The sequence below is a fragment of the Pinus tabuliformis genome, chromosome 5_1 (assembly GCF_031772625.1).
Source record: "Pinus tabuliformis cultivar Carrire ecotype Pingquan chromosome 5_1, CPIR1, whole genome shotgun sequence".
In the NCBI taxonomy this organism is placed as follows: Eukaryota; Viridiplantae; Streptophyta; class Pinopsida; order Pinales; family Pinaceae; genus Pinus; species Pinus tabuliformis.
The window spans coordinates 251,959,758-251,981,778 of record NC_142305.1 but is presented as its reverse complement, the minus strand read 5'-3'; the positions used below and the strand labels follow the sequence as shown (position 1 = coordinate 251,981,778).

The window sequence follows — 22,021 nt, the reverse complement described above, 5'->3', positions numbered from 1 at the left end:
TAACTTCTTCTTTTGATTGAGATTAAAAGTATGAAGAAGTTGCATTTTAATGTAATTTTCATGCGCCCAAGATCATCAATTTATTGCATCTAAACTAGGGTGAGCATTAAACTAAAAAATAATAGTTCATGTTCAAGAAATCAAGAATAGAGAAATCATTAGAAAAAATGAAAATGTGCTTCGTTTTGTATTGCAGTTGTATTATTCGCTATCTTTCTTCAAAATTTATATCAGCTCCTAAGTTTTCAACAACCCCATGGTATCAATCCAAAATCCCAACTTATGTAGTGATTTATATAAATACGAAGAGGACTCCAAACCTTTGAATGATAAGCATTAAAGTGGAGCGATATAAACATAATCAAAATACAAGGGAATCCCCAAATTGAAATAATTAACCACCAATCCAACTTACTTGTGCATGCTTACTTATTTTTTGCACAAATTAAACCACTGCTCGAGCATGACAAGTGTTGCAATCTTATTAGAATGAGTGGTGTTAGCAAGCATCGTGGGTGCTTGCATCAACCTAGTAGCTCAAATCTATAAATAATGAACGATGTGCACAAAAGAATCAGGGGGATGAATAGAGTAGGTGGATGTAAAAAGGAAAAAGGCTAAGTGTCTAATGGGAAAGCGAAGAGGAAGAGGTGAACCAGGGCCGCAAATGATGAGTTGTCTCGATAGTTAAATCCCTGTTAGATAAACTTACCCTTTGATGGACTTGAGGTTGTGTCAACAATTATTGTGATTTTGGGCACCTGGTATTGGTGATCCATGGTAATAATCTCATGGTATTACATGTAGTTGATGCCATTAAAAAGTTAGAGGATTATCCATTGTAGTAAGCCATATTTGAGCGGTAAAAGCTCAAGTTGGTTCGACTTGGTTGTGTTTTAGCCAAGGACAATAATAGATCTATTGTTGACTGGTTTTTCCCCAATTGGGATTTTCCAGTTAGATCATGGTATATATGATTTGAATGTGTTGTTGCTATGTGTATTATGATTATATTTATTTCTCTCATATTCTTTCTGAAAGAATAACAAGTGGTATCAAAGCATAGTGAGCAAAGTATGAAAGCGTTGGTTGTTCATTCTCATGGAATTGTTCCCATCGATGAAGTGTCCCCAAGAATGGACTTCAATACGCAAACCAGCAAGGCCAATTGAGTAATGGTTCGATGAGGAGCAAGAAGAAAATGAAGCCTGAAAGCTTTGCCAAGTCATGGGCATAGAGAATATTTTTTGAAAATTTAAATTAGATTATGAGGTCGTGGTGGAGGTGCGCATGATGGACTAAAACACCCTATTGGATATGTTGATGATAGGGTTTCTCATGATCTCAAGGTTGCATCCACAAAAAAGAAGTGTAGCAAAAGGGCGCGGTGATAAGGAAAAGGTAGCGAAGGCTTGCACTTCAGAATTTAGTGTTGAATAGCAAACATTGAGTGAGTCTAACACAAAAATAAAGAGTTTTGCAACAAAGTTGGGTTGTTGCTAATTCAAGTCAAGGGCAAGGAAAAATTGTTGCCCGTGATGCCTCTGAGTGGTGGCGACCTTGAATGTAGTCAGAACCTTGCAAATATCAACGGTTGGGTTTATTCTGTTCACTACAATTTCAAGATTTATAAATCCACTGAGGTCTGAGATTTCCTAGACGGGAAATGCTTGCACACTCCAACCATGACGATATACGATTTGCAACTTTTCTCTTGAATTGTGGGATGACATGACCGTTCTGTGGCGGTTTGATGAGACGTTCAAAGCACATCCAAATCACCAACATCTTTAAAGTTTGTTGGAACAAGACACTCAATTACCAGGGTATATTTGTTGGAGGCCGCTTATTGGACTTGTGGAAAAGCGTACTACCGAGACTGGAAAAGTTGTTGTGGTAATGCATACTATGGAACTATTGGGCATGCGCTTTTCTTATCCCTGGACATCCCATGGCATGGTCGAGAACAACATTGTCGCAACAATGGAGGACTAGAAGGAGCATCATGTTTAGCCCAAGCAGAGCAGAGGTACAATGACCATGCAAAATCTTGCTTAACGACAATGATGAGTCGTCGACGTTACTAGACACCCTCGTCGCCACATAGGACAGACCAGTTGTGGTAGTTTCCAAGAACCAACAATCGACAATGGTAGTGAGTGGAATCCTGTGAGGTTTAACGTAGAGAACGTCCCTCAAACCACTTATGCATACCAATGTTCGTGTGGGGGCTTTTATAACAAGAAAGAAGTTCATACTTAGAAGAATGTTGCATAGAAATCTCTGTGCAGAGATCAAATCGTCAGAAAAGGGATTTGTGCATCATGCAATGAATGAGAAGTCGATGGTAACTATTAGCACTCTAGGAAGTTGTCCTAGGTTGTAGCTCGGAGATGCCTTGTAACATATAAATCTTCAATATTGTTCTTTGAACTATTGGAATGGATTAGGGTTTGGATCAAGTCAGATGACTGTTTCAACTCTGTTTTCACTCAAGACATGCATGAACACCCTCAGCTTGACAAGGCTTTTGACCACTAATGCTCAATAGTTTATAGATTCAATGAATAGATGGAGAATCCTAACTGTACCAGCAGATACATACATAAACACATATGAATGGCTAGCTACAGAAAGTAAATGAAGCTTGAAAATATAATTTATCAACGCAGAGATAAGATGACAGTTATCTAGCATTAGATACATAATAAAACATGAATAACCTGTTCAAGTGCAAGCTTAGAAAAAAGTGATCATGGAGCATCGATGGCACGAGCGGGCCACCTGACAGCGTGACCAGTTTTACCAGAATTTGGTTACTATTTTGTTATAAAAAGAGACCTTTGAGCTCATGTATGTCGAGTTATGGCATCAAGTAGTTAAAAAGACAGAGGGGATAGATTAAGACATCTCGAGCCTCAAAGGGTTCAAGAGAATTGTAAAAAGCCTATAAATGGTTGAAAGTTCGAAGTAATAATGGGTTCAACTTTTGGAGACTGTGGATACTCTTTTCCTCCCAACGTCTCATCTTCATTCCAGTAATACAAGCTTCTTTTGTTGTTACAAATTATGTTAGCACTCCAGGAAACTCTCCTAGGTTGTAGCTCGAAGATGCCTGGTAACATATAAATCCTCAATAACGTTCTCTAAACTATTGGAATGGATTGGGGTTTGGATCAAGTCAGATGACTATTTCAACTCTGTTTTCACTCAAGACATGCATGAACACCCTCAGCTTAACAAGTATTTCGACCGCTAATGCTCAATAGTTTATAGATTCAATGAATAGATGGAGAATCCTGACTGTACCAACAGATACATACATAAACACATATGAATGGCTAGCTACAGAAAGTAAATGAAGCTTGCAAATCTAATTTATCAATGCAGAGATAAGATGACAATTATCTGGCATTAGCTACAGAAGAAAACATGAATAACCTATTCAAGTGCAAGCTTAGAACAGATGAGAAGATGGAAGTTGAACATCTAACAATAAAAGAAGCTTGTATTATTGGAATGAAGATGAGATGCTGGGAGGAATAGAGTATCCACAGTCTCCAAAAGTTGAACCCTTATTACTTCGAACTTTCAGCCATTTATAGGCTTTTTACAATGCTCTTGAACCCTCTGAGGCTCGAGATGTCTTAATCTATCCCCTCTGTCTTTTTAACTACTTGATTCCATAACTCAACATACATGAGCTCATAGGTCTCTTTTTCTAACAACATAGTAACCAAATTCTGGTAAAGTCGCTGCGCTTCCAGGTGGCCTACTCGTGCCAACGATGCTCCATGATCACTTCTGTTGGTTCGACTGCATCGTGCTGTGGCTTTTTCCCCTTCCAGCCATCTGTCTCCCGGCCTCAATCACTGTCGCAAGTTGCTTCGGCCTTGTTCCAAGGCTTCCCTTTGTATTTTGGAAATACGTTTAAAACATTGAAAATAACATAAAAAATGGCTTCCTCCAGACTTGAAACAATATACATTTTCATTCCCAAACCTCTTCGGGTCCGGGTTTTATCGCATCAGCGTTTTCCCTTTGTATTTCGTTAAATAATGAAATATATGAAAATATATAAAAAATGCTATTTGGCGGATCTCAAATCCTTTACAATAGTGTTTATATTCCCATCGAGTCCGGTTAATCACATCATATATATATATATATATATATATATATATATATATATATATATATATATATATATATATATATATATATATATATATATATATATATATATCCCGCTCCTTTGTGAAGCTCCGATGTGATTAATCTCAATCGCATATTGCAATAACACCGAGCCGTTTGGTAAGCGCTCTGTTGTGTTGGCCGATTTGCGATTCTGCGATGCAACATGGGTCATCAATCAGCACGCTTGATTGATCGTCCTCGTTGACTCCGTCGATCGCCATCGCAACTCATATATGATATGCGTCGATATCCTCCGTCTGCCTGTGCCGATTGCAATTTTTCCGATCAGATCTGGACCGTTGATCGACCAGATCTGACGGTTGCTGTGCATTCATTGTTCAAGCCACCGCTGCTCTATTTTTCACTGTTTTCTCTATGTTTTTGTTTCCCGATATTGTTTTTCCGCCTTTTGGATGGTTTTTCTTAGGCGACAGTTTTGAATGTTTAGAAGATTTTGAAGACTTTAGAGGGTTTTCTAGGATCCATTTGGATCAATACCTCAGGGCTAATAGGACCATCGGAGCTAAAACAAGGGACATTTCTGTTAAAATAGTAGCACTGCACCTTAGGGCTAACACTGGCTCCTTCTAGGGATGAAAGCCTCCTTGTGAGGTTTCAAGAACTGCAGACTACTGCCTTTCCAGTAACAACCAAAACAAACTTATCTCCTAGTGTTCCATTGGGCATGGAGTTTATTTGCATAGAAAACAAAAACTGAAAAAACCTATTACAATATTAAGGCCTTAAAGCCTCATATGAAGTAAAGTTTCAAAAACCGCCCATTGACTGGGTCATCAAAAAAACCTCCCCCGTCCAAATTGTGTAGAATGAAAGTATTGTTCATCTGAACTTGAGCAATGACAAACGGTCTTGTCCATAAGGCATCAAAGTTGCCATGGTTTCCCTTCTTTTTCTTCAATGCATCCCATTTGAGAACCCAGTCGCCAACCTGAAAACTGTCCATTTTTGCCTTTCTATCAAAGGTTTCTTTGATCTTTTACTGATGAATTCTTGACTTCTCAACCAGTTGTTCTCTGATCTACTGTAATTCAACCAAGTTACTCATTCTCCTCGCTATGTCATTCTCTTCATCCTGTTCTTCTTGCAAGAATTTGGCCACAGGGAGAATCAGCTGGATAGGAAAACAACATCAGCTCCATAAACCAGCTTAAATGGAGAATTTCATATGGACTTCTTGTTGGTAACTCTGTCAGCCCATAGTGCAAGTTTCAACTTGGAATCCCAGTTCTTTTTGTTGTCCTCCAAAATGATTTTGATTATCCTTACAACACTCTTGTTAGATGATTCCGCCAATCCATTGCCTTGAGGATAATATGAGGTAGAATGCACCAATTGAATGCCCATGGATTCACACATGTCCACCAATTCTTTTGCCCTAAAAGCTGTTGCATTATCAGTGACTAGTTTGGTTGGGCAACCAAATCTAGTGAAAATATTCTCATTCAAGAACTTTATGATAACCTGATGATTAGCATTTTTAGTGGGTATGGTCTCAATCCATTTGGTGAAATAATCAGTGGCTACCAAGATCCATTTGTGATGGCCACTGGAATGTGGATTGATCTCACCTATGAAGTCCAAGCCCCACTGCTGGAAGGGACCATTGACGTGTACTGGCTTCAAGGGCATAGATTTTAGTTGTTGTCTTCCTGCAAACCTTTGACATTTGTCACAAGATTTCACAAAAGAAAACACATCAGAGAACAGAGTAGGCCAATAATACCCAGCTCTCAAGATCTTGTGGGCTGTGGTTTTCCAATAATGATGCCCTCCACAGATGCTAGAATGGAACTGGTGCATGACTTCCACAGATTGTCCTTTGTCTAGACATCTCAAGAGGATCCCTGATGGGTCTTTCCAATAAAGCAGGTTTTATTAATGCAAAATTTGGCTGATCTAAGCTTAATGGCCTGGGCTTGACTTGAGCTAAGCCCTGGAGGGACTTCTAGCTTCTGCAAAAAATGAACTACACTGGAATACCATTCACAGGTGGTTAGATTTTCAGCCAAACACTGATTCTGCTCTTGCTCTTCTTCTGCTTCCTTTGTTCGCTCACCACCTGAATTTGAACCTATGCAATTTATGTCTAACAAACTGCAATTTTCCTCAGCCATAGGCTTAGCCAAACCCTGGCCTTTGACAAGCTTGGTGGGCTCCACCTCTATGTTGAACTCTATGAATTTTTCAGTCCATTTAGCTCTCTTTCCATCAATATCTGGCTGAGTTAAGACATATTTTACTAAGGCTAAAGGTACATGCGCAACCACTTTGGAATGTAGAATATAAATTCTAAATTACTTTAAAGATTTTCTGAGAGCATAAGCTTGTTTTTCAATAAGGTCATACCTTAGTTCAACGTCCCTTAGAGTTTTGCTGAAAAAGGCCACAAGGTGTTCTACGCCTTCATCGTTTTTCTGCAATAAAACTGTTGCAAGTGTATCATAAGAGGCAAAAGAGAAGATATAAAACTCCTTGGTATAATCTGGGCTAATTAGAGTGGGAGCTTCCATGATAGATTGTTTGATGTCTTCAAAAGAGCTTCTTGCACCATTTGTCCATTTTATTTTTGATCCTTTCTTCAGCATGGAAGTGATGTGCTTCACTAGCTCTGCAAAGTTTGGAATAAACCTCCTGACAAAGTTAATCTTCCCCAGGAACGATTGAATGTCCCTTTTTGACCTTGGGATGGACAATGTTTGAATTGCTTGAACTCTCGCTGGATCAATCTTCACACCTTCAGCAGAAACAATATGTCCCAGAAGTTTTCCTTCTTCTAGAGAAAACTACGACTTCTTTGGGTTCACAGAAATTCCAAATCGTCTGCATTTTAGAAACACCTTCTTCAAATGATGCAAATCGTCCTTGTGACTACTGGAAAATACTATTATGTCATCAAGGTAAATAAGGAAAAACTTGTCCTTCTCTCCCACAAAGGCTATGTCCATGGCCCTCTGAAAAGTAGCCCCAACATTCATCAGTCCAAAAGGCATCTTGGAGTACATGAAAGTGCCCCAAGGAGTAGTGAAGGTGGTCTTTTCCTGATCTTTTGGATGTACAACAATCTGATTGTAACCTGAAAATCCATCTAAGAAAGACATGACTCTAGCCCTTGAAACTTTTTGTAGCAAGTGTTCCATCTTAGGCAGGGGGTAGTTGTCTTTTTTAGAGCATTTGTTCAGATTCCTGAAGTCAACACAAAGCTTGATTTCTCCATTCTTCTTTCTTACTACCACAAGGTTAGCTATCCACTTTGAATACCTTAGGGGAACTATGATCTTGGCATCCAACAGCTTCTTGATTTCCTTTTTAATCAAAGACAATAAGAGAGGGCTGATAGGTCTTAACTGCTGCTTAAAAGGAATGGTGTTCTTCTCCAGTGGAATCTTATGCTGGATGATGTTGGTGTCATAGGTCTTAAGGTCACTGTACTCCCAAGCAAAAATATCAACAAATTGTTTTATCAGGGTGAAATACTTGGAATTTTCGGCAGAAGACAAGTGAGTGGACAGATCTATGTACTTTAGATGGGCTAGACTCCCTACATTATGTTTATGAATAGCAGACTCATTTTCTTTTTTGGCAGGCTTATAAGGTACATAATTATGATCAAACAAATTCTCTAGTGGCACCAATCCTTTGGGTATATGGTTATTGGGCAGCTGAACAATGTTGTCCTGACCAATCACGTCCTTTAGCTTGGACTGGTTGCATTCTTCAATGGTTTCGTTTTCTTGGTCAATGTGCATTTCAAAAAATTCATCAATGACTTGTAAATACCTATTAATTTCATCATCATCTTCAAAAGCTTTCCAGTATTTGACATTGTCAGGCAGAGATGGTCTATATTTCACCTGAACTTCATAAGTCAATTTAGGAGGCAAAGGAGGAATAAACGTGCTAGCAGACATAACAAGGGAATCAGCAAGCTGGTTCTTCATTCTCAGGATGTAAGAAATGCTGAAAATATTAAAAGAGTCCTTGAGCTTCCATACCTCATCTCTATATGCTTTCAACCTTGGATGCTTTGCTTGGAAAGTTTTTTTGACCTGCTGAATGATAAGGTCTGCATCTCCAAACACCTTCAGACCTTTGATGCCCATTTCTTTAGCAGCGTTTAAGCCCAATATCAAGGCTTCATATTCTGCTATGTTATTTGTGACCTGAAAAGTTAACTTGAAAGATAAATGAATGTGTTCTTGTGTGGGGGACACAAGGACTACACCTGCCCCTGCAACTTCCTTAGAGCAAGCTCCATCAAAGAACATGTCCCAAATGTGTGGGCCTTCTTCCTCTATGATCTGGCAAACCGGTTTCCTAAGTTGCATGGAGGCCAACTGGGATTCTTCAATCTAAAGAATACAGGCTCCAAAATTAGTGTCGACAGCATAGATGGGATGATTAGTGGGACTCATTTCATCACTGATGATATAAGCCAACTGAGCTTCTCTGTACAATCTCCTACTCTCACCTCCAAAAACTGGGATAGTAGCATAGGACAAATCATTTTGCAACGTTCCACCTAATCTCTTGATCCAACCTCTGGAGAGAAACATGCCAAACTTTGGGGGTATATCTGCTACCACAATATCCATCACCATGCTCTTCATGGGCAGTTGAGACAAGGTGATGGCTAGGTCTTTGATTAATCCCAAACATTTCACTTTTCTAGAGTCAAAAGAAAACAGGTCATGATAAGACTTGGTAATGTCAAGACCCAACTCATCCATGACAGCCTTGGGCATTAGATTATGGCTGGCTCCGGTGTCCAGAAGGCAATTGTGAAGAATTCTGTCATGAATAGTCAAAGAGACATAGAATGATGGGGAGCTGTCATCACAATTTTCGATCATTGGGCTGAGAACGAAAGCTGGTTTGTCGTCTTACAGATTTACATAGTTAGTGGAGGCTTGGATGGCTTTAGGCTCAAGGGCCTCGAGGATAGATCTCTTGAAGGACTCATTCTTCACTAGTTCAATCAGAGATATAGGTATTCTTAGCTTCTGAATTTCTGATTCAAAATTGAAAGGAGAAGGAGACTTGTCAAGGCCTCTTACCTTGTGAACTGGAGCTTTGAGGATGATGGGATCAACTGCCGCTCGTTTATGCTTTTTAGCTTGCTATATTGCAGGGCCTGCAACTCTCTGAACAAGAGTTTCCTTGGCATTATTGATCTTCGAACTCAGATCATGTCTGTGTTGATCATTGGTTTTCAGAACAGCTCCACCATCCCACTCTTGGCTGATCTGGTCATTGAAAAATGACTTTTCATAGGCAGCTGAGGTCAAAAAGGAGGCACTGCCTTTGTCTTCTAGACAATGGATCTCATCATCTTCTTCAAACCGCTCTTCTTCCATTACTACATTCTGGAAAGGGATCTTCACCCTTTGGTCTTCATTGGCATCTTTGCTTCTTTGCAGAATCTGCAACAGCTCATTAGCTCTTCTATATGGATTTGGATTTCTAGGAGCAAAGGTATTAGGAACTCTTCCTTTCCCAGGGTGCTGCTCAACCTTTAATTTGGATATTTCAGAGGCTAATGAATTTATCATTTGGTCATTTTATCTATCTTGGGATCTGAAGATGATGAAGATTCACCCCTCTGTCTCCTTCTATCAACGTTCCCCTTGAGCTTCTCTACAGCCATGATGTTTGATTTTACTTCCAAGGCTGCGTCATGCATATCAACCAAGGTAGCACATCGTCTCTCCCTCAACAGTAGACAGAATTCAGAACCAAAGGCATTGGCATAGGTGAGTTTAGCAGAGGTAGTGGTGGGTTTTACTTCAGCTGGTATCTTGTTGTACATGTGGTTAAACCTCTTATTAAAATCGAACAACAACTCACCATTTTCCCTCTTTAAGTTCCTAAACTCGGTGTGGTAGTAGAGTAGATCCTTCTTGTCCCCCCAATGCTTTAGGAATGCATCATCTAAAGCCTCAATATCTGCTATAGACCTTGGGGTCAGTTCTCTGAACCATTTTCTAGCCTCTCCATCTAGACTTTGGACAAAGACTCTCATCCATACATCATCTTCACTAATGTCCAGGTTATCAGCATAGCTATAGAATGATTCAAGATGTTCCTCAGCTGTAACACCTTCAGTCCCAGTGAACTTAGGCCTATACTTCTGATATTCTCTAGTAGGCATGGCATTCAAAGGAGTGGACAGTACTAGAGGTCCATACCTAGCAACTATGATTCTTTCCATTTTGGTAGGTGCTTGTGGACCTGCCATAGCTGTGGTGGCTATAAGGGTACTGGAAGTCTAAATGACAGAGGGTTGAGGAGTGACTGATAGGATTAAAAGAGTATGATGGATAGGAGGAGAGGCTTCCTTCGGGCTTAGAATGGAAGGAGAACCTAAAGAATAAGGAGCTCTATGAATCTCTGAGATTTTTTTATTCACTGCTAGTATTAGATGCTATACTCTCAACATGAATTTGTTCTATTACAGGATTTTCTTGAAGAGATATAGAATATTGTTTAGAACTACCTGAACCTGATGCTCCTTTCTGCAATGATTTTCCTTCTTTGATGATTTTTTTAGGGTCAGGTACTAGGTCAGCTTGTGGCTTCTGAGGGTTTCTCCGAGTATGCCTCACAAACTAAGCCAGCAATATGGAGTGGAGTCGCCAAGAGGTTCGTCCTCCAGTAGAGTCGCCAGATAGATGATTACAACCGAAAAAGTGTCTAGAATTTGTCTATCATCAAAGTTGGATTTGTGTCATCTCCCAGGGAAGCTGAGCTTCAGTCTCCTTTCCCCGGCAACGGCGCCAATTATGTTAGCACTCCAGGAAACTCTCCTAGGTTGTAGCTCAAAGATGCCTGGTAACATATAAATCTTCAGTATCATTCTCTGAACTATTGGAAAGGATTGGGGTTTGGATAAAGTCAGATGACTGTTTCAACTATGTTTTCACTCAAGACATGCATGAACACCCTAAGCTTGATAAGGCTTTCGACCACTAATGCTCAATAGTTTAGAGATTCAATGAATAGATGGAGAATCCTGACTGTACCACCAAATACATACATAAACACATATGAATGGCTAGCTACAGAAAGTAAATGAAGCTTTCAAATCTAATTTATCAACGCAGAGATAAGATGACAGTTATCTGGAATTAGCTACAGAAGAAAACATGAATAACCTATTCAAGTGCAAGCTTAGAACAGATGAGAAGATGGAAATTGAACATGTAACAGCAAAAGAAGCTTGTATTACTGGAATGAAGATGAGACACTGGGAGGAAAAGAGTATCCACAGTCTCCAAAAGTTGAACCCTTATTGCTTTAAACTTTCAGCCATTTATAGGCTTTTTACAATGCTCTCGAACCCTCTGAGGCTCGAGATGTCTTAATCTATCCCCTCTGTCTTTTTAACTACTTGATGCCATAACTCGACATACATGAGCTCATAGGTCTCTTTTTCTAACAACATAGTAACCAAATTCTGGTAAATTCGTCGCGCTGTCAGGTGGCCCACTCGTGCCAGCGATGCTCTATGATCACTTCTATTGGTTCGGCTGCATCGTGCTATGGTTTTCTCCCCTTCCGGCCATCTGTCTCCCGGCCTCAATCGCTATCACAAGTCACTTCGGCCTTGTTCCAAGGCTTCCCTTTGTATTTTGGAAATACGTTTAAAATATTGAAAATAATGTAAAAAATGGCTTCCTCCGGACTTGAAACAATATACATTTTCATTCCCAAACCTCTTCAGGTCCGGGTTTTATTGCATTGGCGTTTCCCCTTTGTATTTCATTAAATAACGAAATATATGAATATATATAAAAAATGTTATTTGGCGGATCTCAAATCCTTTTCAATAGTGTTTATATTCTCATCGGGTCCGATTAATGGCATATATATATATGTGTGTGTGTGTGTGTGTGTGTATCTCGCTCCTCTGTGAAGCTCCAATGCGATATCGCGATGCGATTAATCGCAATCGCATATCGCGATAACCCCGTGCCATTTGGTGAGCGCTATGTTGTGTTGGTCGATTTGCGATTCTGCGATGCAACGTGGGCCGTCGATTTGCACGCTTGATCAACGATCCTCGTTGACTCCGCCAATCACCATCGCAACTCATATATGATATGCGCCGATATCCTCCGTTTGCTTGTGCCGATTGCGATTTTGTCAATCAGATCTGAACCGTTGATCGGCCAGATCTGATGGCTGCTGTGCATTCATTATTCAAGCCTCCGTTGCTCTGTCTTTTCACTGTTTTCTCTATGTTTTCGTTTCCCGATAGTGTTTTTCTGCCTTTTTGAGGGTTTTTCTTAGGCGATAGTTTTGAATGTTTAGAAGATTTTGAAGACTTTAGAGGGTTTTCTAGGATCTGTTTGGATCAACACCTCAAGGCTAACAGTACCATCTTTGCTAAAACAGGGGACATTTCCGTTAAAATAACAGCACTGCACCTCAGGGCTAACAATAACCATGAGGGTTAGAAAGGTATATGGCTTGCATTTTGACATTTTTATCATTTACCATATTCTTGGAAGTGATGGGTTGTCATTTTAATGGCTCTGTGGGCTTTGTATGAAAAGTTAAAAGTCTCATATTATATATGTGTGTGTGTGTGTGTGTGTGTGTGTGTGTGTGTGAGTGGGTCATAAAAGTTTTTAAAAGGAATAGCATGCTTAAATTTTGGTGTGGAAAAGAACGTGGAATGAGAGAATGTTGCCTTAAACTCGAGATAACAACACCAACTTAATATATATATATATATATATAAATTAATGGAGTTCAAATTTTTTTCATATAAATAGGTATAGGACTGTGAGACTTGATAAGGTATGTGTATCCGAGTAAATCCAAGTTAAAGATGGATTTAGGATGACTTTAATTTTTTAATTTAACTTTATGTTGCTTATTTGTTTGTGACAACTTTATCCTATTACTCAGACCAAATTCAAATGATTATATCGTAAATAAACTCCCTAGTTGAATGTATATTTTAAGTGCATTATTACACCTTGAAATATGAGAAATGAAAGATAAGATAATAATAATAATTTTGCTTTAACGTGATGGCCAAGTGAAACTCCAACTTAATATATAAAATCCCTTATTTGTAATACAATAGATCCCCTCCATGCAAACTATTTGACTACTAAAATTTATATAGAAATACATATTCTAAAATTTATATAGAAATACATATTCTACACCCTTCTTAGTAACCCACTCATATTCTTAAAAACAAGAAAAATAAAAATATAAAAACATAAATAAAACAGAATATTCCAAAAACATTTTTAATAGAAATAATTAACTCAATCAATTTTCCTCATTAATTTATATGCTAATTTAAATTCAGCATTTAAACACTAGGAACCCACAAACCTTGGTAAAAGAAAACAAAATAGTGGAGTCCGTGAAAGGCGACCATGAACCGCGGTACGCACATGGAAATGAAGACAACAGAAAAGCGTGGGCGCCGCGGTTTCACCGCATCCAATACAAACTTGCTACCCAAGAACTACGAGCGCTGGTTGGACTTGGGGTGCACAGAGCTGGAAATGCAGCTTCTCGAAACCTTCGTCTCATCTGACCAACGCCTCTTCATCCTATAAATCCAATCTGACCTCACCATGGCCGGCATTAATCCGCATAGTCTTTAGGGAAATTGTAAGTTATTGGTATTCTTCTGCTTTTCTCTGGTTTCATTCTGTCTTTTGTCTGGAGGGTTAACAACAGGTTAATGGCGGATATTGCTTTGATCATGGCCGAAGACTACCTCAGCAACAACGGCTCTGATACAAGAAGTAGACTGAATGTTAATACGAAAGAAGGAAAAGGGCATCCACGCTCTCAAGTAACGGAAGGAATTCTCACGCAGATCAGACGATTCAAGGCAAGGAGCGATGCTCATGTGCAAGGAGTAGCTACCCCTCTGAGCACGGCGCTTCTGGAAGGATTCTTCTCCGCTTAAAATTGATGGGGAAACCTGCCTTTTCTTTGAATGTACAGTCAAATCTATTCATTGTTTGTAAATAATTATGGGGATTTGGGAACACACATACATCATACTAGCCCTCTTCCTCAGTTCAGTTTTGTACTGTTCCTTCTCTTTGTATGATTGTAATTGTTTTATGTAAGCCTTTGAACAATCAGTCCCCATCTCTTCTTCAAGCATATGGATTTCCAAAAGAGTAACCACCATTTCAGGGAACTGGAATAACTCTTGTATAAGCTTGGAAACTCTAAAATGCTCTGTTTTATTGCATCTGGATGCCCATTTTAGGAAATTGGAATAACTCTTGTGTAAGCTTGAGACCTCTAAAATGCTCTGTTTTATTGCATCTGGATTCCAGATGCTCAATTTACAGAGAAAACAATTATTTGAGTAAAATTCTGTGGTAGAGAAAACGGAGGCTAAAATGAGTTCATTTTTCCCTTTCCTGGTCATTCGTAGGTTTTTCTGTTTTGGGTGTGGTATGCAATCAGGCCATTTCTTATATGGCTATCTCATAAATCATTTTTTTTGGTATCACAGGAATTGGTAATTGAGCCTTTCCTCCTTTCTGTTGACACTGATTAATCCAGAAATTTGAATTTTAAATTTCATAATTTAGATAATACTGGATAAAACAATACAGCTTAGCCAATTAAGGTATTTCCAGAGGCTCTCCCATAAATCACAATTACCTATAGCAATTGACTGTCATTACTTGTGTTTGAGGTTTAATTATGTAAAACTTGTCAAAAATTGAGTTATCCTAATCTGATAAGAAACTCCTCAGAGGCTCTCCCATAAATCACAATTACCTATAACAATTGACTGTCATTACTTGCGTTTGAGGTTTAATTATGTAAAACCAGTCAAAATTTGAATTATCCTAATTTGATAAGAAACTGCTCAGAGCCAAAGCAGGTAAGTAGTCAATGAACTGCGTTGAGGTATGGTTAATAATACCTGGACAAAAATAGGGTTGAAATGGTAATTGCATACAAAATTCATATAATATCCCGTTATAAATTTTACTCATGCTCTAGTTTTCATATTTTAAAATAAAAATAAAAAATAAAAATTGTGTTATAAATAGAAAAATAAAAATTATGTTTTAAATATAAAATAAAGAAATAATGTTGGTTATAATTAAAAAAATGAAAATGTTGTAACGTAATTAGAAGTAAAAAAATCTTATATTTTTCAAAAATATTTTAACAAGAGATTTAAATAAACTATTTGAAGATCTATGTTAACTAATTTATTTAGATATCAACTTTATATATATTTATATATAGAAAATAAAAAATAAAATAAAAAATTAATAGTTAAAATTTTTATTTGGTCTCCTATATATTCTATTTAGTATTCAAAATTACAATTTAAATAATGAAAAATAACACATTATATTTTGCACTCTAAAAAAATTTGCTATAAACAAATTTGATCCCATTTTATTTATATTAAATCCATACTTAAATTAAATCTATATTTCTAAATATATTTAACTCTAAATATATATATATATATATATAATTCCAAAACATAAATACAAAAAATTGCACATAACATATCTAACTCACTTTGTTGAACATGAAGTAAAGCGCTGGTGGGGAAAAATGATTTTTAATGAACTTAAGAAATAGCAGCAAGAAGGAGGGCTGAAAGGAGCCATTTTGAGTTTTTTAAATGCAAATAAGACATAGGTGGACAAACAGAGGGACCAAACCATCTTGAATCATATAGTGTTGGATGTGAACTTAACTTCGAAGTTATAATTAATGAAGATGGAAAAGGCTACCAAACCATTTAGAATCATATGGTGCTGGATGTTAATTTAGGTTGAAGTTATAATTAATGAAGATATGTTTGTAATTAATTTTGATTTTATTAATTAAAAATATTTGATTAAAATTAATTTTATCAAGTTAAGTTTTATTAATATAATTATTTGAAAATAGATTTCGTTAGTAAGATGATCTATGATTAAATTTTATGGAAATTGTTGCGTCTGTGTTAAGGAAGAGGAAACAAGCTAAATTCTAATCAACTTAAAATTAGTATGACTTAAATACCCCTAGATCACGATTTAGACAAGCGAAAATCCAATCAACTTAAAATTAGTATGATTTAAATACTCTTAAATCATGATTTCTCAAACTATAAATCAAACCTAGATAAACACAAATCACTTCATAAACAAAAAAAACCCTTTATCAAAGACCATTTTAATTATAAAAATAGTAATCAATGAAATTAACGTTTTAAATGTATTTTGAATTTGTGTGATTATCATTATGCCTAGACTATGTGCACATATTTATATCTAAACATTCTTCTACTTTTTAAATGGTGGGCTTCCCTCGTGATTTGTTGGTATGTTTTTCACTAGTAATTCAAATATCTTTTGCTATGGTGTGGATAGTTATGCTATTAACAATATGATTATTGGTATAAGTTTCTTTATTATGGTTTATGCTATTAACAATGTGATTATTGGTATAAGTTTCTTTATTATGGTTAAATAAAGTTTTTATTGATTACATGTCATTTATTTATATATACAATAATTTATATATATATATATATATATATTTTAATTGAAAATTATTATTATTTATATTGTTTTTTAGTGCAGTAAAACGATTTCAACTTTTAATTAGTTTTGAAATTTATAAAGGAATTTTAGGAAGTTTATTAAAATTTTAAAAACCATTAAAATAAAATAAAAAGGTATTTTGTAATTTTTTAAAATGTGAGTTTTTTTTGTTAATACAATATAATAATTATTAATTCGATACTTTTGAAATATTTTTTATGCTATTTTATTTGACTTGTAGTTTTTCATAATTGTGTTATTTAATTTCACTTAAGGATGTGAGAATTTAAAAATGGTAAGAATAACATTTAATATTACAAAAGCTATACATTTCCATGTATTTGAATATAATCCATTTATTTCTTGTATTGAACCTTTTTATAAGCCATCGAAACATATGAACATGGGTACAACTAAGTATAATTGGATTAATGGGCAAGTTGGTCAGTGAAGACACTTGGTTAGTTCAGTGTTGTAGCTCTTTCATTTTCTCTCTCTCTTTGTCATACTCTTGGATACTTAGAGTTTTCTTGGAGCACTCTTGGATGATGTGGCATATTTGGATTCTTGGAGCAAGAAAGCAGAGGAAGAGTAAGAAAGCGCAAGAAAGCATCAACATCAGCAGCTACATCAGATTTGTTTGCAGGTACCGAGTTGCATGTATGATTTCCTCACTAGTTTGGACATGCATGACATATGCATGTGGATTCTTAGTTATGATCTGTCATTGGCATGGAGAATTGCATAGATTGACAGTGGATTGCCTAACCTTGCCATTTCTTGGATATCCATGGTGATTGTGGGTTTTTTTTTATTGTTTTGTTGTGGTTGGTTCTCATGTTTCCTTAGCTTGGGTTGAGTTATTAGTTTCTGGAGCCTTGGTTGGACAAACGCTCTAGAGCCCTGTAACAGTTTGGGTTGAGTTACTAGTCCTGGAGCCTTGGTTGGACAAATGCTCTGGAGCTCGGCGGTAGCTGTGGGTTGAGTTACTAGCCCTGGAGCCTTGGTTGAAACAAATGCTTTAGAGCCCTAGATAGCTAGGGTGGAGACCGATTTGATGATAGTTTTGGTGATGTCTAACCGTGAGGTGGAACCATTGTTTGATGGGTTGAGGTAGATGACCTTTGGAAGCCTTGGAAGAGTTTTGCTTGATGTGTTCTATGAGATCCCACATTCATGCTTAGAATATGGAACCGGGGTGAATCGCTAAAGAGAGATTTGGCTCAGCCATTCTATAGCCGGGTGGAACGTGGTAGTCCCATCTCTGGTTGGTTCATTGTATTCATTAATGAGAAATCCATTCCCTTGATTTTCACGTGTAAAGGTACTGATGTATTTATAGATTGATGGTTGATATGTTTATTGTATTTCTATTCCTATTATGTTGGTTATATGCACATTTTATGACAACATCTATGTATGGCTCTCAGCATGCTTTTACTTGTATGTGAATGGATAATGTGACTATGACCTAATATATGATAATGCAACAAATGGCATGACGGAACAATAGTTCGTAGTGATTCTTAAATAAGTATGAGATCCCTACACTTAATTCTGTTGTTTACACATGTAGATTACATGTTGATGATATGTTTGATCAAATAACTATCATGGCTAGTTAGGATCCAATTAAGTGCTTGAACAAGTATTTTTTTAGTATTGTCATTTCCATGTTACTTTACTGATTTGAAGAGATGGATCAGTTATGGGCAGTGTTCTGGGCTCTGGGCCCGAAAAAGTGGCTCAAATCCCAAAGTCCCTGGCACAACACTGACAATTTTGGTCCACGGTCACTGGCAGGTAGGCATGTGAAAGCGACTTTAGGTTGTTGGTCGCTCCCTTGCCCATAGCATGAGAGCGACTATTGCCTAAGAGACCTAAAACAACAGTGAGACCCAGGGATATGTTGTCTGAGTGGTTGACTTGTCTTCTAAGAGTTCTGTTGATGATGTTGGATGTCTGTATGGTGTGTTTCTGTTGGTTCCACTTCCTTAATGTGACTTAGGAGGTCGAATCATATCATAGTGGCCTCTCGTCACATGTTTACCTCGGTTGGATGGTTGCTTGGGTAGATGTGGGAGGAGGGTGTTATAGAAGACCATATGTTTCAGTTTGGTTTTTGGATCAAAATACTAAGCCCCAAGAGAACGTTAATTCAATTGATTCATCAAGGAAAAAAATACCCCCTTGGCTCCTGCCACCCTTAGGTTAGTTTTTGATGTCCCATCAAAACAAAAAATATGATAAGACTTAGAGCATATTCATTGTTTGAACTTTGTCTAGGAGCAATGAAGTTACCGAGGAGAAATTAAACCACTAGAATTTCCTCCGTCTGCCTATGCCGACTGCGATTTTGTCGATCAGATCTGGATCGTTGATCGACCAGATATGACAGCTTCTGTGCATTCATTGTTCAAGCCTCCGCTGCTCTGTGTTTCACTGTTTTCTCTATGTTTTTGTTTCTTGATAGTGTTTTTCCGCCTTTTTGAGGGTTTTTCTTAGGCGACAGTTTTGAATGTTTAGAAGATTTTGAAGACTTTAGAGGGTTTTTTAGGATCTGTTTGGATAAATACCTCAAGGCTAACAGGACCATCAGAGCTAAAACATAGGACATTTCCATTAAAATAGCAACACTGCACCTCAGGGCTAACAATAAACATGAGGGTTACAAAGGTCTATGGCTTGCATTTTGACATTTTTATCATTTACCATATTCTTGGAAGTGATGGGTTGTCATTTTAATGGCTCTATGGGCTTTGTATGAAAAGTCGAAAGTCTCATATTTTATATATGTGTGTGTGTGTGGGTCATAAAAGTTTTTAAGAGAAAGAGCATGCTTAAATTTTGGTGTGGAAAAGAACGTGGAATGAGATAATGTTGCCTTAAACTCGAGATAGCAACAACAACTTAAAAAAAAGAAAATTAATGGAGTTCAATTTTTTTCATATAAATAGGTAGAGTCCTGTGAGACTTGATAAGGTATTTGTATCCCAGTAAATCCAAGTTTAGGATGCATTTAGGATAACTTTAATTTTTTAATTTAACTTTATGTTGTTTATTTGTTTGTGACAACTTTATCCCATTACTCAGACCAAATTCAAATGATTATATTGTAAATAAACTCCCCAGTTGAATGTATATTTTAAGTGCATTATTACACATTGAAATATGAGAAATGAAAAATAAGATAATAATAATAATCTTGTTTTAAGGTGGTGGCCAAGTCAAACTCCAACTTGATATATAAAATCCATTATTTATAATACAATAAATCCCCTCCATGCAAACTATTTGACTACTAAAATTTATATAGAAATACATATTCTACACCCTTCTTACTAACCAATGCATATTCTTAAAAACAAGAAAAGAAAAATTAAAAACATGAACCACATTAGTTGGTTCGAAACGTCCACTAAATCCAAGCCATGTGATTAATCCGAAAACTGATATCAACATTATAGATCACAAAAATCTTAAATCTAATAATATAAAAATGTCCCACGTTGAATTTGTTTACATAAAACCAAACATTTTTAATAAATCAATTTTCACCACTAATTTATATGATTTAAATTCAACATTTAAACACTAGAACCCACAAACCTTTGCTAATGGAAACATGCTCTAAGACCAATGGCAATCCAACTTGTGTAAAATAAATAATAGAAAACAAAATAGTGGGGTCCGTGAAAGGCGATCCAAGAACCGCGGTACGCATATGGAAATGAAGACAACAGAAAAGCGTGGGCGCCGCGGTTTCACCGCTTCCAATACAAACTTGCTACCCAAGAACTACGAGCGCTTGTTGGACTTGGGGTGCGCAGAGCTGTAAATGCAGCTTGTCGAAACCTTCGTCTCATCTGAGCGACGCCTCTTCATCCTATAAATCCAATCCGACCTCACCATGGCCGGCATTAATCTGCATAGTCTTTAGGGAAATTGTAAGTTATTGGTATTCTTCTGCTTTTCTCTGGTTTCATTCTGTCTTGTGTGTGGAGGGTTAACAACAGGTTAATGGCGGATATTGCTTTGATCATGGCCGAAGATTACGTCAGCAACAACGGCTCTGATACAAGAAGTAGACTGAATGTTAATACGAAAGAAGGAAAAGGGCATCCACGCTCTCAAGTAACGGAAGGAATTCTCACGCAGATCAGACGATTAAAGGCAAGGAGCGATGCTCATGTGCAAGAAGTAGCTACCCCTCTGAGCACGGCGCTTCTGGAAGGATTCTTCTCCCCTTAAAATTGATGGGGAAACCTGCCTTTTCTTTGAATGTACAGTCAAATCTATTCATTGTTTGTAAATAATTATGGGGATTTGGGAACACACATACATCATACTAGCCCTCTTCCTCAGTTCAGTTTTGTACTGTTCCTTCTCTTTGTATGATTGTAATTGTTTTATGTAAGCCTTTGAACAATCAGTCCCCATCTCTTCTTCAAGCATATGGATTTCCAAAAGAGTAACCACCATTTCAGGGAACTGGAATAACTCTTGTATAAGCTTGGAAACTCTAAAATGCTCTGTTTTATTGCATCTGGATGCCCATTTTAGGAAATTGGAATAACTCTTGTGTAAGCTTGAGACCTCTAAAATGCTCTGATTTATTGCATCTGGATTCCAGATGCTCAATTTACAGAGAAAACAATTATTTGAGTAAAATTCTGTGGTAGAGAAAACGGATGCTAAGTACAAAAATCAGTTCATTTTTCCCTTTCCTGGTCATTCGTAGGTTTTTTTGTTTTGGGTGTGGTATGCAATCAGGCCATTTCTTATATGGCTATCTCATAAATCATTTTCTTTGGTATCACAGGAATTGGTAATTCAGCCAGTTTTATATTTGTGAATTTTTAAGGTGAGTATCTATGTTCTTTCTTTATGTTGACACTGATTAATCCAGAAATTTGAATTTTAAATTTCATAATTTAGATAATACTGTATAAAACAATAACAGCCTAGCCAATTAAGGTATTTCCAGAGGCTCTCCCATAAATCACAATTACCTATAACAATTGACTGTCATTACTTGTTCGAGGTTTAATTATGTAAAACCAGTCAAAATTTGAATTATCCTAAGAAACTGCTCAGAGCCAAAGCAGGTAAGTAGTCAATGAACTGCGTTGAGGTATGGTTAACAATACCTGGACAAAAAATAGGGTTGAAATGGTAATTGCATATAAGATTCATATAATATCCAGTTATAGATTTTAAATCATGTTTTTTTTTTGGACAAT

At 37.0% G+C, this 22,021-nt stretch overlaps 1 protein-coding gene across 1 annotated transcript; it reads left to right on the top strand.

Moving 5' to 3' along the window:
* Positions 1–20,594: 20,594 nt before the first annotated feature.
* Positions 20,595–21,594, top strand: LOC149164355 (uncharacterized). The gene has a single exon (XM_089430909.1). It carries the CDS (start codon positions 20,799–20,801, stop codon positions 21,027–21,029), a length of 231 nt encoding a protein of 76 aa, XP_089287035.1. The 5' UTR covers positions 20,595–20,798; the 3' UTR covers positions 21,030–21,594.
* The last annotated feature ends 427 nt before the right edge of the window (positions 21,595–22,021 follow it).

Bases quoted from the DNA above. Each gene is read 5' to 3' on its own strand.
- LOC149164355 (XM_089430909.1), top strand. From the start codon at position 20,799: ATGGCGGATATTGCTTTGATCATGGCCGAAGATTACGTCAGCAACAAC.